Source organism: Cervus elaphus, chromosome 18, assembly GCF_910594005.1.
Source record: "Cervus elaphus chromosome 18, mCerEla1.1, whole genome shotgun sequence".
NCBI lineage: Eukaryota > Metazoa > Chordata > Mammalia > Artiodactyla > Cervidae > Cervus > Cervus elaphus.
Window position 1 is genome coordinate 111,511,570 of NC_057832.1, and position 15,537 is coordinate 111,527,106.

The 15,537-nt window shown below is 43.7% G+C and overlaps 2 gene segments (V, D, J or C); both read left to right on the forward strand.

Annotated features, from left to right (window-relative positions):
• The first annotated feature begins 9,894 nt into the window (after window positions 1–9,894).
• Window positions 9,895–11,743, forward strand: LOC122673921. The segment is given in 3 exon segments: window positions 9,895–9,968; window positions 10,065–10,502; window positions 11,673–11,743. Coding segments are annotated over 3 exon segments (558 nt in total).
• A 2,871-nt stretch (window positions 11,744–14,614) lies between these two features.
• LOC122673922 lies at window positions 14,615–15,258 on the forward strand. The segment is given in 2 exon segments: window positions 14,615–14,735; window positions 14,855–15,258. Coding segments are annotated over 2 exon segments (453 nt in total).
• Window positions 15,259–15,537: the final 279 nt, after the last annotated feature.

A 15,537-nucleotide genomic window follows, 5' to 3' on the forward strand; every position in this document is an offset into this window, starting at 1 on the left:
TGAATGGAAGAAGCTCCAGTAATGGCTGCTCAGCATTCTCCATTCTTTTTCAACTCTAAGTTGTTAACAGAATCCTGCCCCACCCCAACACAAGTTTTTTTTTTTATAGGACCCTCTTTATCGTGATTACAGACATCCCATTCTAATGATAATATCAACTTAACATATATAGGACTTTTTCAAAACATTTTGGGTAAAGTAAACAGCTTAATTCATTAGGTGTAAGTTGCCACTCCTTGAATCTTGGTATTTATCCATCTCTCTCCTGCCTAGGAGAGATATTGATATTGAAATAAAACCACTCAATAGCTCAGCAATCCAAGTCTATGCCCCGATCAGTAATGCTGAAGAAGCTGAAGTTGAACAGTTCTAAGAAGACCAGCAAGACCTTCTGGAACTAATACCCAAAAAAGATGCCCTTTTCATTATAGGGGACCAGAATGCAAAAGTAGGAAGTCAAGATATAACTGGAGTGACAGGCAAATTTGGCCTTGGAGTACAGAATGAAGCAGGGCAAATATAACAGAGTTTTGCCAAGAGAACACACTGGTCATAGCAAACACCCTCTTCCAACAACACGAGAGATGACTCTGTACATGGACATCACCAGATGGTCAATACTGAAATCAGATAGATTATATTTCTTGCAGCCAAAGATGGAGAAGCTCTATACAGTAAGAAAAAACAAGACCAGGAGCTGACTGTGACTCAGATCATGAACTCCTTATTGCCAAATTCAGACTTAAATTGAAGAAAGTAGGGAAAACCACTAGACCATTCAGGTATGACCTAAGTCAAATCCCTTACAATTATACAGTGGAAGTGAGAAATAGATTCAGGGGATTAGATCTGATAAATGCCTGAAGAACTATGGATGGTGGTTCATGACATTGTATAGGAGGCAGGAATCAAGACCATTCCCAAGAAAAAGAAATGCAAAAAGGCAAAATGGTTGTCTGAGGAGGCCTTTCAAATAGCTATGAAAAGAAGAGAAGCAAAAAGCAAAGGAGAAAAGGAAAGATATACCCATTTGAATGCAGAGTTCCAAAGAATAGCAAGGAGAGATAAGAAAGCTTTCCTTAGTCATCAATGCAAAGAAATAGAGGAAAACAATAGAATGGGAAAATCTCATCAAGAAAATTAGAGAAACCAAGGGAATATTTCATGCAAAGATGGGCTCAATAAAGGACATAAATGCTCCTAACAGAAGCAGAAGATATTAAGAAGAGGTGGCAAGATACACAGAACTGTACAAAAAAGATCATGACCCAGATAATCACGATAGTGTGATCACTCAGCTAGAGCCAGACATCCTGAAATGCAAAGTCAAGTAGGCTTTAGGAACCATCATTATGAACAGAGCTAATGGAGGTGACAGAATTCCAGTTGAGCTATTTCAAATCCTAAATGATGATGCTATGAAAGTGCTGCACTCAATATGCCAGCAAATTTGGAAAACTCAGCAGTGGCCACAGGACTAGAAAAGGTCAGTTTTCATTCCAATCCCAAAGAAAGGCAATGTGAAAGAATGCTCAAACTACTGTACAATTGCACTCATCTCACATGCTAGTAAAGTAATGCTAAAAATTTTCCAAGCCAGACTTCAACAGTACTTGAACAGAGAACTTCCAGATGTTCAAGCTGGATTTAGAAAAGACAGAGGAACAAGAGGTCAAATTGCCAACATCTGTTGGATGATAGAAAAAGCAAGAGAGTTCCAGAAAAACATCTATTTCTGCTTTATTGACAATGCCAAAGCCTTTGATTGTGTGGATCACAAAAAACTGTGGAAAATTCTGAAAGAGATAGGAATACCAGACCACCTGACCTGCCTCCTGAGAAATCTGTATGCAAGTTAACAAGCAACAGTTAGAACTGGATATGGAACAATAGACTGGCTCCAAATCGGGAAAGGAGTACATCAAGGCTGTATATTGTCACCCTGCTTATTTAACTTATATGCAGAGTACATCATGAGAAATGCTGGACTGGATGAAGCACAAGTTGGAATCAAGATTGCTGGGAGAAATATCAGTAATCTCAGGTATGCAGATGGCAGAAAGTGAAGAACTAAAGAGCCTCTTGATGAAAGTGAAAGAGGAGAGTGAAAAAGTTGGCTTAAAACTCAACATTCAGAAAACTAAGATCATGGCATCTAGTCGCATCACTTTATTGCAAATAGATGGGAAAACAATGGAAACAGTGAGAGACTTTATTTTTGGAGGCTCCAAAATCACTGCAGATGGTGATTGCAGCCATGAAATTAAAAGATGCTTGCTCCTTGGAAGAAAAGTTGTGACCAACCTAGAAAGCATATTAAAAAGCAAAGATTCAATGCAATCCCTATCAAGTTACCAACAGTATTTTTCACAGAACTAGAACAAATAATTTCACAATTTGTAAGGAAATACAAAAAACCTCGAATAGCCAAAGCAATCTTGAGAAAGAAGAATGGAACTGGAGGAATCAACCTGTCTGACTTCAGGCTATACTACAAAGCTATAGTTATCAAGACAGTATGGTACTGGCACAAAGACAGAAATATAGATCAATGGAACAAAATAGAAAGCCCAGAGATAAATCCACGCACCTATGAACACCTTATCTTTGACAAAGGAAGCAAAAATATACAATGGAGAAAAGACAATCTCTTTAACAAGTGAGGCTGGGAAAACTGGTCAACCACTTGTAAAAGAATGAAACTATAACACTTTCTAACACCATACACAAAAATAAATTCAAAATGGATTAAAGATCTAAATGTAAGACCAGAAACTATAAAACTTCTGGACAAAAACATAGGCAAAACACTCTCCGACATAAATCACAGCAGGATCCTCTATGACCCACCTCCAAGAATATTGGAAATAAAAGCAAAAATAAACAAATGGAACCTAATGAAACTTAAAAGCTTTTGCACAACAAAGGAAACAATAAACAAGGTGAAAAGACAGCCCTCAGAATGGGAGAAAATAATAGCAAACGAAGAAACAGACAAAGGATTAATCTCAAAAATAAACAAGCAACTCCTGCAGCTCAATTCCAGAAAAATAAATGACCCAATCAAAAAATGGGCCAAAGAACTAAACAGACACTTCTCCAAAGAAGACATACAGATGGCTAACAAACACATGAAAAGATGCTCAACATCCCTCATTACCAGAGAAATGCAAATCTAAACCACAATGAGGTACCATTACACGCCAGTCAGGATGGCTGCTATCCAAAAGTCTACAAGCAATAAATGCTGGAGAGGGTGTGGAGAAAAGGGAACCCTCTTACACTGTTGGTGGGAATGCAAACTAGTACAGCCACTATGGAGAACAGTGTGGAGATTTCTTAAAAAACTGGAAATAGAACTGCCATATGACCCAGCAATACACATACACATACACACCGAGGAAACCAGATCTGAAAGAGACACGTGCACCCCAGTGTTCATCGCAGCACTGTTTATAATTGCCAGGACATGGAAGCAACCTAGATGCCCATCAGCAGACGAATGGATAAGGAAGCTATGGTACATATACACAATGGAATATTACTCAGCCATTAAAAAGAATTCATTTGAATCAGTTCTAATGAGATGGATGAAACTGGAGCCAATTATACAGAGTGAAGTAAGCCAGAAAGATAAAGACCAATATAGTATACTAATGCATATATATGGAATTTTAAAAGATGGTAACGATAACCCAATATGCAAAACAGAAAAAGAGACACAGATGTACAGAACAGACTTTGGGACTCTGTGGGAAAAGGCGAGGGTGGGATGTTCTGAGAGAATAGCATTGAAATAAGTATACTATCAAGGGTGAAACAGATCACCAGTCCAGGTTGGACACATGAGACAAGTGCTCAGGGCTGGTACACTGGGAAGACCCAGAGGGATGGGATGGGGAGGGAGGTGGGAGGGGGGATTGGGATGGGGAACACATGTAAATCCATGGCTGATTCATGTCAATGTATGGCAAAAACCACTACAATATTGTAAAGTAATTAGCCTCCAACTAATAAAGATAAATGAAAAAAAATTCAAGATCAAGCTTGATATTGAGTCTTCAGACAGTGAAAAGAAGCTCATGAAAATAGCCTTTTTAGGTGGATTGTCACAGAAAAAATCTATATTTCCAAGGTTCTTCTTGAAATTAGAGTGAATTGTCAGTAACTAATGATCTCTCAGACAGAAATAATTTAGAGAGCATGTGATAATAAGCATGACTGGCCAGGCCCTCTCTCCTGAAGGAAAAATGAATGGGCAAGACCCTTAAGGAGAAATGGAATAGATCATGTGCACAGAGAAATCCCAAATTATTCAACATAATTATTGCAAAAGCTTAGAGAACACTTAAAAGAGCACTTGTGCCTGAAACACTGTCATAGGGAATTTAAAATTGCTAAGAGAATGGATGAGACATTACAGTAGTTTGAAGTTATTCTTCCTTCTTACCATCAGGATAGGAAGAGAGGAACAATATCTATAGTAGAAAGTTCTTCTATGCTTCTTCCTATGTGACGGGCATTCCACTAGATGCTGAACACGTTCCATTAGTACTCCATATTACAGACAAGGAAACTAAAGAAGAAAACTTGTATGTAATTTTCCAAAAGTCACCCAGCTAAAAAATGGTGGGAAAGGATCCAAACACAAGAAATTTGAGGCCAGATTCTTTTTAATCATTTGCAAACCACTAATAAACAAAATCGAAATTATAGGTTCACTAAACTAGAGAAAGAAAGATACATCTTTAGGAAAAGTGCTAAAATCTTAGAAGGCTCAGTGTGCTTATGTGGAAGGAAAAGGCAGCCTCCAGTCAGGAGAGACAGATTTTAAAGGGAAGGGGGAATGCATTTGGGCTCAACTGCTCTCAAAGTTGTTAGAAAAGACAGAACTGTTTTCTTAGTTGTTACCTAAGTTGACAAGATAACTGGGCCCACCAAAGCCCTTTGGGAAGATTCTCTGGAGGAGGACATGGCAACCTACTCCAGTATTCTTGCCTAGAGAATCCCCGTGGACAGAGGACCCTGGTAGGTTGTGGTCCATGCAACAAAGAGTGGCACACGGCTGAGCTACTAAGCGCACACAAAGCAAAGTCCTTGAGAAATAAATGCACAGTCTCAGAGGTCACAGGGAAGATAGGAATGACTCTGAAAATCAACCTGACTGAAGGGCTAAGTACAATCTGGACAGTATTGGAAGGGATTGAATTGAAAATGTTCACATTATTGTACGAACATTATCTATAGGTTATTTTAAAGGGCCATGCCTAATACACTTACAAAATTATGATTCCTATGAAAGGTTTAGGAAAAAACAGGATATATTAAAGCAAAAGTATGCAAAACAAGAGAATGCCTTGTAGATGGGGTTGCTCAACAGAGGAAATTGAAGATATGCAATATTTGTTTTAATAGTGTTTGTTTTAGAAGACTCAGAGCTTAATTTCACATTTCTCACTAGGGAAGACAGCAGAGATTAAAAAAATCTAGAAGAACATATTAAAGAAATTAATGATTTGGGCCAGGATACAAACATAACATTAAAGAAGGTATTCAATTCCAGTGACTGCTGCTAACACCACTGTGTCTGAGGAGAGACAGAATGAATTTTAAAGGTATTTATAATTTTGAGAACTTCAATTAAATCTTTCTTAAAGGATTAGGTAATCACAAAGGGAAATAAGATGATTAAATTGGGATCTTTCTTGTAGAAATAAAATGCTGTAATGGAAATACTATTCAAAGCCTGGAGCATTCCAGATTTGAAAAAAGAGTGTGAATTGATGAAAAAAAATTAATGACTTAGATTGCTGTTTTCTAGAATTTCATAACGGAAGTAGTACTTATTTAAGTTTGGGGCGACTTTGAGTATTGGCATTTAATCATTGGTAGCTCATCATGATGTCATTTTTTTTAAAGGTTTTTTCTTTTGGATGTGGACCATTTTTAAAGTCTTTATTGAATTTGTTACAACATTGCTTCTGTGTTATCTCTTGGTTGTTTGGCCTTGAAGCATGTGCGACCTTACCTCCCTGGATAGGGATCAAACCCATACCCCTGCATTGGAAGCTGAAGTCTTAACCACTGAGCCACCTCGGAAGTCCCTATGATGTCATGTAAGTGTGTCCTGGAACCTCTGTTTGGTCATAATGGGAAATACAGCAGGAGAGACTGGAGAGGGAAAGGGAAACGGAGAGCTGATTCCCAGTGTTTCCGCCAGCCTGGCCTGTGAGTTCTTTAGTTACTATACTGCTGTGCACCATTTCATGTCCTGTGAGGCCCAGCTTAATTGCCCCCTGTGGCTCCAGGAGTAGATCCCAAAGAGCAGTAATTAATACTGGGGGGAGCCCCTTAAGAAGGTGGGAATAGACTTATCCTACCAGATGGCTCATCTCTTGTTGATCGTGGACACAATGGTCGAGTTCAAGGTGTTGAGAGAACATAAATCTTGAGAATCTCAGGGAAATATCTATTGCCCACTTTCGTCTCTGGGAGTTCCTGGAGCAATACCCTAGCCCCTCTGCCATCCCCTCCCTCTTCTCTTTGGTAAGAGAACTGAGTTACTGATTAGAGATTTTTTAAAGGAGGAACTCAGCAGGTCAGACCAAATCTTCCTACTTCTATCTTCTGTTTGTCTTCTGTCTGCAAGGAAGATGCTTTCTATTCTCCTGGCTCAGAATTACGGTAAAATTAGTGAGCAGACTGTATTCAGTGGGGAAGACTGGCTGCTGGGGAAACAGTAGTCAGGGGTGTACATTCATCTCAGGGGATACGAGCTACCACTCGGCGACACATCTTAGCCCCGCCTTTACTGGAGCCAATGCTGATGTTTGAATTTTGGTTTGACTTCAGTCTCTCTCTTTCTCAAGTGTTTTATCCGAGAAACAGGATTATTTTTGAACTTCTAAAACACAAACACAAATAACTCCCCATTGTCTATATACCAATGTAACAAGCGGAGTTCACCTTGGGTCTTGCCAAAAGTTCATTTCTAGTGACCCTGCCCAGATGGCCACCAGGAGATGCTGTGGTTCCACATTCCTTGGTGGCTTGCTGGAAGAACTGGGAGAACTGCCTGACAGTGGGGGTTAGAGAGAAGCTCTAAATCTCATGGTCTCTGAATCACGAACCTGATTTGCAGACACTGAGCAGGTGTTGGAGACAGAAAGGTAGGGACCAACGACGTCTATTCTTGTGCAAATGGGTGAAGACCCACAGTGAGCACAGACTCAGAGGCAAGCCTTGGATGGACTGTACAGTCCATGGGGTTGCAAAGAGTCGGACACGACTGAGTGACTTTCCTTTTCATTTCCATTTCATTTTCCTTCCATTTCATTTTCTGGGATGGTTGCCATGTAAAGGAGCCAGTGATACATGAATCGTTAACACCATGCAGTCCAAATTTATATGTGTGTGTGTGAGACAAGTGCACAAGAAACAGAACCTGTGTGATTCCCATCCCCCTTTATCCTCAACCCAAGTCTCATTAACCCACAGAGATGTGTGTTTAGGTGGGTCATAGGTAGATTGCAAAGAGTATGGGCAATATTCTAGTAGATGCCTCATGATACTGCAAGTATTCTGTGGAACGAGAGGGCTGAGTAGGGGACATCTTGGTGACTTTAAGAGATGTCCCCTTAATGGTTAAAGAAATGGCCTTAATGGAAAGGAAGATCTTGTTTTTCTGTAAGCTAATGCAGATCATCGAGCCAGCTCTCTGCTAAATTACTGAAAAAATTTAGAAAATAAGTCCCCAAGGTCATTTCTCTCTGCTCCAGGGGGGCACCTCTTGAGCCTGTCAAGATGTGGTAGGAAAAGGAGATGGTAAATTTTTGTGTCCTGATAGAAGGAAAGCAAAACAGTTCCTGTGTCAGGACATAAGAGAAGCTATTGGAATGGGCTTCCCTCTAAACCCAGCCTGGTCCCATCCTACCACTGTTGGGGGCCTTTATGGCAGGGCCCCAAGGAGGACAGCTTGACAATGTTCTGAGTTAGAGGGGCCCCGAGCCTTCAGAAGTCCAAAAGTGTGTCTGTATAAGCAGAAAATGTACCAGGGCCTGGGGTGACCCTAAGACTGATTTTTCTCTCCACTAGAGATTGGAGCACTTAAGAGGTAACTGGCTCACTCATATTCTGAACTTGTTGTAGTCTCACAGCTTCTCTGTTTCACAACATTTTGTATTCTACAGAAGATAAGTCCTGGATAGGAGTCAGAAAACTCACATGCTGAATGCTGTGTCCTGACTTGCAATGTTTTCTATTTGTCTCTGCTGTTATTGCCCCTCCTAAAGAATCTGCCTGTCAATGCAGGAGACATGGGTTCGATCCCTGAATTGGGAAGATCCCCTGGAGAAGGAAATGGCAACCCACTCAATATTCTTGTTGGAAAATCCCATGGACAGAGGATCCTGGCAGGCTGCAGTCCAAGGGATTGCAAGAGTCAGATATGACTTTGCAACTAAGCAACAGCAACAAAAAACCCTGTGTCCAGCTCTGCGTTCTTCAACCTCAGGTTGCAAGATGCTCTCCTGAAGCAAGTAAACACTGGACCAGGGAGTGGGCACTGCTGATTCTATAAAACCAAGAAAGTTTCACTATCATAATATTTCCAAGTAGGCAGTCATATGTTTCTGTCTCTTGACAGACTCCCAAGTTTGGGGAGTTGAGGAATGTGTCTCTGTGCCAACAGCCAAGACATGGAGCTAATGTTTTCCATGCCCTCTGTAGAATCTTACTACACTCCATACCCCCAAGAACTGGGTCGTTTTCCAGAGTCTCATCCTCACCACCAGAAAGAGTTCATTTATGAGTATTGGTTGCCTTAGTACAAGGAGAGTCAAGTGTTAACCATCAAAGAACCTTTTAGAGCTTTGCTAGGGGTTGAAGAGGGTTAGAATGGACTGAGAGAGCTTTATTACGGTTCCTCAAAGAAGGTCGAAGCCCTCATTTTTCACTGCACAACCCACACGAGGACCTGCAGGATTAAGGCAATTCTGAGGTTCACCACAGAGGTAAGATGGCTTCCCTGGTGTTTCAGACAGTAAAGAAACTGCCTGCAATGCAGGAGACCCAGGTTCAATCCCTGGATTGGGAAGAACCCCTGGAGAAGGAAATGGCAACCCACTCTAGTAGTCTTGCCTGGAGAATCCCATAGACAGAGGAGCTTAGCAGGCTATAGTCCACGGGGTCGCAAAGAGCCAGACACAACTGAGTGACTGACACATTCTCTTTCTTTTTATGAGGTAAGATGGAGCCCCTTCATGGAAAAGGTGCAGACATACAGAGGCCCTGTGCTGCGGGCTGGGGATTATGCAGCATAAGGGCATTGGTCTCTAGCTTTTGCTGGGAATAAAATCTTCACAAGCCAGTCTCTTTCCAGGGCTTCCATTTATGCCCCTTAGAGATGAGCACAGTGGCCAAGTACAAAGGCTTTGGGAGGAATCTGTGGCAAAGCTCTAACTCGGCAAGGATTTATTTTGATTTTCTATATCCAGGTGATAGGGAATGCCAGCAAGAGGCATGTTGAAGGTCTTAATATGTAAAGAGTAATTTACTGATGTCTGGAATTTGTGGTGCTGGTGGTACATTTAAGCAGAAACATTTAATGGACCATTGACATATGACACATCGGAGAAGGCCAGAGGGGTGGGAACACCAGGGCTGGGAGAGGCGGCAGCTGGAGAAGGTGCCTGGGGGGTCTGTGAATGAGCCAGTACACCCTAGAAGAGCTGGGACCTGTTCAGTCGGTCTCTTGCAGAGAATGAACGCTCACCTTTGGAAGGAGGTCCCCTGAGCAGGGTCAGAGTGTTGTGTCCCTGCCAGGTCCCTCTCCGCCTTGCGGAGGACTCAGAAGCCCCACCTTTCTGTTCACACCCACAAGAGCCCCATCTGGGTGAAGCATCCTCCTGCTGGCATCGCCATGGCCACCATGCTCCTCTGCTGTGTGGCCCTGTGTCTTCTGGGAGTAGGTACGTCCCCAGAAATAATCTGCATTCTTGGATATTTCCCGTTATGATTCCAATCATGCTTCTTATTCTGTCCCCAAACTCTGTCCCTCTCCACAGGGCCCACAGATGCTGGAGTCACCCAGACCCCTAGGCATGAGGTGACAGAAAAGGGACAGGCAGTCACTCTGAGTTGTGAGCCGATTAAAAGCCACGCTGCCCTTTATTGGTACAGACAGACCTCAGTGCGGGGACTGGAGTTACTGATTTATTTCAACAACCAAGAGCCTGTGGATGAGTCGGGGATGCCCAAGGACCGATTCTCAGCTAAGATGCCTAACGCGTCACTCTCCACTCTGAAGATCCAGCCCACTGATCCTGGGGACTCGGCCACGTACCTCTGTGCCAGCAGCAAAGACACAGCGCCGCAGAATCGCTCCTTCCTGAGCAGAAAACCTCTGCTTCCCCTTCCGGCTCAGGCCCTAGCGTCATCAGCTGTCTTCCTAGGCTTCACCCCTAGCAGCCCAGCACCTCAGTGTTCTAATGACCCTAGGGAAGGCAAGAGCAGAATGAAACAACCCATCACATTAGGAAACACGTGAGGGGAAGGCAGTAGAGGGCTTGGTTTCTGGCATTTCTCACACATTTCCCACAGAGGCTGACAGTCCATTTGTTGTTGTCATTGTTTGATCACTCAGTCATGTCCGACTCTCTGCAACCCCATGGACTGTAGCACGCCCCGCTTCCCTGTTCTTCACCACATCCCGGAGCTTGCACAAACTCATGTCCATTGATTCAGTGATGCCATCCAACCATTTTGTCCTCTGTAATCCCCTTCTCCTCCTCCTCACAGTCCAAGGCTAAGGGTAAATCTCACCCACTGGGCTTTCAAGTGATTATATAACCATCAGATAAACTCAGTTTGAAAGGGCTTCTACAAAATACTTGACTGGTGATCCTCAAAAGGGCTTCCCAGGTGGTGCTACTGGTAAAGAACCTCCTTGCCAATGCAGAAGACATAAGAGTCGTGGGTTTAATCCCTAAGTTGGGAAGATCCCCTGGAGAAGGGCATGGCAATCCACTCTAGCATTCTTGCTTGGAGAATTCCATGGACAGAGGAGCCTGGTGGGCTACAGTCCAGAGAGTCACACAGAGTTGGACATGACTAAGCAACTGAGCATGCACACACGATTCTCAAAAGTGTCAAAATCATTCACAACAAGAAAAGACTAAGAAACTCTCATGGCTTGAAGGAATCTAAGAAGACAGGTCATCTAAATGTTCTGTGGTGTCCTGGATTAGATCTTGGAACAGAACAGTAGAAAAAAGAGGGAAATCTGAGTTTAGCCTGTAGCTGACTTGTGTGTATGTTAAATCCTTGGTTCTAAGCAAAGAATCATGCTTATGCATGATGTTTACAACAGGGGAAATTGGATGAAAGGTGGAGAGGAACCATAATATCTGTACAACTCATGGGAAATAGGTTCTCCAGTGTTGAATCTCCAGAGTCCCTGCTATACCAACAAGGGATGTTGCTGTTAATTGTCCTGTTCCCCAGGCTCAGAGCACTCGGACAGATCCAAACTCAGCTGCTGCTGAGTGCTCCAATGCTTTCTGAACATCGGGCAGGGCAATGTAGGCCAAGCAGAAGCCTGCAATGTGGAAATCCACCACCAGGGCTGGCCCCCTGCTTCTCTGAGGCGCCCCTTCTGTCCCCTCCGCACACAGCCGCCACGCACACTGGGGTCACTGACTCTGCCATCGCCAGCTGCTGCGAGCTGACAAACACTGACGCCTAACAGTGAAGAGAATGTGTTGCAGATTTATATACAAAGGGCTCAAGTTGATTCATTTAGTATTATGGGGAAATGACACCCATAAAAATTCCCCAACTGATCAGCAGAACATTTTGTATTGTGTGGCAGGCTGAATAATGACCTCCGGCCCACCCCACCGTCCCAAAGACACCCATATATTCATCCCTGGAACCTATGGATGTTGTGGCAAAAATGGACTTTATAGATGTGATTCAGTTAAGACTTTGAGAAGGGGCATTTATCTGGGATTATCCAACTGGGCCTTAATAAGACCATGGGTATCTTTATCAGAGGGAGGCAGAGGAGATTTGATACAAATAGAAGAGGAAGTAGCAAGGTAACCACAGAGGCAAAGGTCGAACCCATAGGAGGTCAATACCTAGTTAAATGCATAAACAGGCCAGTTTTTTTGATGTCAGGTTTTCCTGATCATCCCTCAAAGGCAGCCTTCTTTGGGGAAAAATAAGCGTGCTCTTTCTTCTATGCTTCTGTTTCCCTAGAGGGAGCCACTGAGACCGTGGACGCCTGCTCACAGGGTGATGTCAGCGCCAGCCCACATAGGGACCCAGAGACATGGATCTGCTTTCATTTCTGCTCCTACACGCAAGTTCCCTCATCCGGAAAAGCTCTCATCTTCCTCTGGATCCTGCCATGCTCTCCAGCCTTCTCCGCTTAGCATCGCTGTGTCTCCTGGGAGCAAGTGAGTCCTCAGAAACACGAACGTCTCCACGGGGCCTTTTTCCTGTCTATCCCGGCCACGTATGTTCTTGTCTTCTCCCGTAGGGTACATATCACCTGAAGTCACCCAGTCCCCCAGCCACAGGGTCATAGAGAAGAAGCAGGCTGTGAATCTGCGTTGTGACCCTATTTCTGGACATGATTCTCTCTTTTGGTACTACCATGCTGTGGGGAAAGAAATGAAGCTTCTGATTTACTTCATAAGAGAGTCTGTGCAGGACAACCCGGGGATGCCCAAAGGCCGATTCACAGCAGAAAGGACGGAAGGGAGGTCTTCTACGATGAGGGTCCACTCTGAGGAGCTGGGTGACTTGGGAGTTTATTTCTGTGCCAGCAGCCGAGACACAGCGCTTCAGAGTTCCATCCTTGCTGTGCAAAACCACATCCTATCCACTCCTCTCAAGTCAGGCAGCCCTGGACTAGTCAGTCTTTCTCTGTGCCGCCTCCCCAAGGAAGAGAGAAGGGGAAGAACTGGAATTAACCACTGAAACTCAAGAGTATTTTTAAAAAATTTAACTGGGGATATCTGCGACTTGGGAGACTCCTGGGGCTCCTCATAGAGAAGTCAATCTATGCAAATTTATTTGCTTTAATTTATCTTATTGAAATATAGATGATTTGCAATGTTGTGTTAATTTCTATTGTACAGCAGTAACTCGAGTTACACACACACATATACATTACATTCTTTTCATATTCTTTCCATTATGCTTCATCACAGGATATTTAATAAAGTTTCCTGTGCTGTATAGTGGGTCTTTTTGTCTATCCATTCTATACATACTAGTTTGCATCTGCTAGTCCCAAACTCCCAATTCATATGCAAATCGATTTGTGTGTGTGTGTGTGTGTGTGTGTGTGTGTGTGATCCTGATGTAAAACACAGTGGGTTTCTTGCCTACCTTGGTGCTCTGATCTAAAAAGAATTGTGATGCTGATTGTAGCCACATCTTTATATCCCTTATTACATCATACACAAGTGTCCCTGATAGAAATAAAAATCGTGACTCAAAATGCATTTACTCTTTTAGTTTGCTCCCTGATAAAGGAGATGGTAAGTTTAAGTTACATTTGTCTAGCACACATCCATTATCAAATATTTTAAAAAGTTCATTTTTGAGTGGAATAACCAGATCCATTATCATCAGGATAATTTTCCTTTATCTGTAGGGTCTGATTTTTCTAACGTAAAAAGCACGGGTTAGTGCTAAATGTTAATGTGTGTCAGCCCCTCCCGACCATGTGTGAGGTCGGGTCCAGTGGCTGCACTAGGGCGCCAGCATCTTGGTGAGGCTAGTTCACTGGTGTGGTGGCCTGATCCTTCCAGATGCAGTCAGAGCAGAATGAGGGCCTGGATACAGCTCTAAGCCCTGACGTGACTCACCTTCACCCTTCGCCCAGATTTGCTCAGACCAGTGTAGGAAGGCTGCTTCTAGGCACATTTCTACTGGCCATAAGGAGACATTCTGTTGTCACTGATGGCTAAAAGGTGTACATATTTCTTTGGTGCTCTCTGAAAAGTGGTCATAAATAGAGAGATTCCAGGACCTGGTTTCTGCATGGTGAGGAGAAGAGAGTTTGCAAGCATCAGTCATCCATCTGCGATGAGGAGGACAAAACACAGACATTATCTCAACAAGACTTCAGCAAAAGCTATTCACATGTTGGGGGCTTCCCAGGTTGCTAGCGGTAAAGAACCTACCTGTCACTGCAGGAGATGCAAGAGATGCAGGATCGATCCCTGGGTTGGGAAGATCCTCTGGAGAAGGAAGTGGCTACCCACACCAGTACTCTTGCCTGGAGAACCCCATGGACAGAAGAGCCTGGTGAGCTAGGGTCCATGAGTCACAAAGAGTCAGACATGACTGCATGGCTTAGCACAGCACACACATTCACGTGCTGAGGGACCTCTGAACTATCCTATAGGAAAAAAGAAATGAGTGAGATGGAGAGGCCAGGATGGAATGGGGCAGATGTGGGAACAGGGGCAGATAAGGGAACATCACCTTTACTCTATACCTGATCCGGCCAAGCCCAGATGCCCCTGTCAAGCAGGAAGCTGTGTGCATTATCAGTGAGGGTGTCCTTGTGCTGCTGACATTGACGTCACAGGCAGACTGCCTGTCTGTCTCTCAACCCAGAGACCAGAGTCTGGAACAGAGGTCTCCTTCCTGTCCCAGCCCTGCCATGGAGCTCAGGCTTCTTCTCTGCATGGCCCTGTGTCTCCTGGGAGCAGGTAAGTCCTGGTCAGAAAGGACGTCTCTAAAGCTTGTCCCCAGTTCTGTGCATTTCGTTTAAGGCAACAACATGACCCTCTTCTGCACTCCGTCTCTAAACCTTCCTCCTCTTCCGCAGGTCACGTGGGAGCCATGGTCATTCAGAACCCAAGATACCTGGTTACCGGGATGGGAAAACCAGTGAACCTGAGCTGTTCTCAGAATATGAAGCATGATGTCATGTACTGGTACCAACAGAAGCCAAGCCAAGCACCAAAACTGCTGTTGTACTACTATGATAAACAAATCACCAGGGAAAAAACCACCTCTGAGAACTTCCAGTCCAGCCGGCCTAACACCTCTTTCTGTTCTCTTGACATCCGCTCGGCAGGCCTGGGGGACTCAGCTGTGTATCATTGTGCCAGCAGCAGAGACACAGAGCTGAAGCCTTCCCTCCCCTCTGTTCATAAACCTCTGCTTCCCAGAGCCGAGTCCCCTCTAGACCTGCCTTCCCCCCGGCAACCACAAGAGGAAGTGGTTTAAGGCTGTCATTATCTCCTCTGTAGATAGAAGTTGAATCTAAACCTACAAAAGCCATTAACAGTTATGCCAGGAGTGGAAAAGTGGTTAATCTCACCCAATATTCAGTTGGTGGTAATTTCCCTGGATCACCCCTTCTGTTCTCTTCAGTAGAGTAATAGAACCTTTTTTCTTGGTTGTTTCTTTTAAAGTCCGAGTGGTTGAGTCAGAAACATGTTTAAGGACAGACCCAGGCAAGAGGTAACACCATTCCCCTGCATTCTCGCCATTAGAGGAAACTGC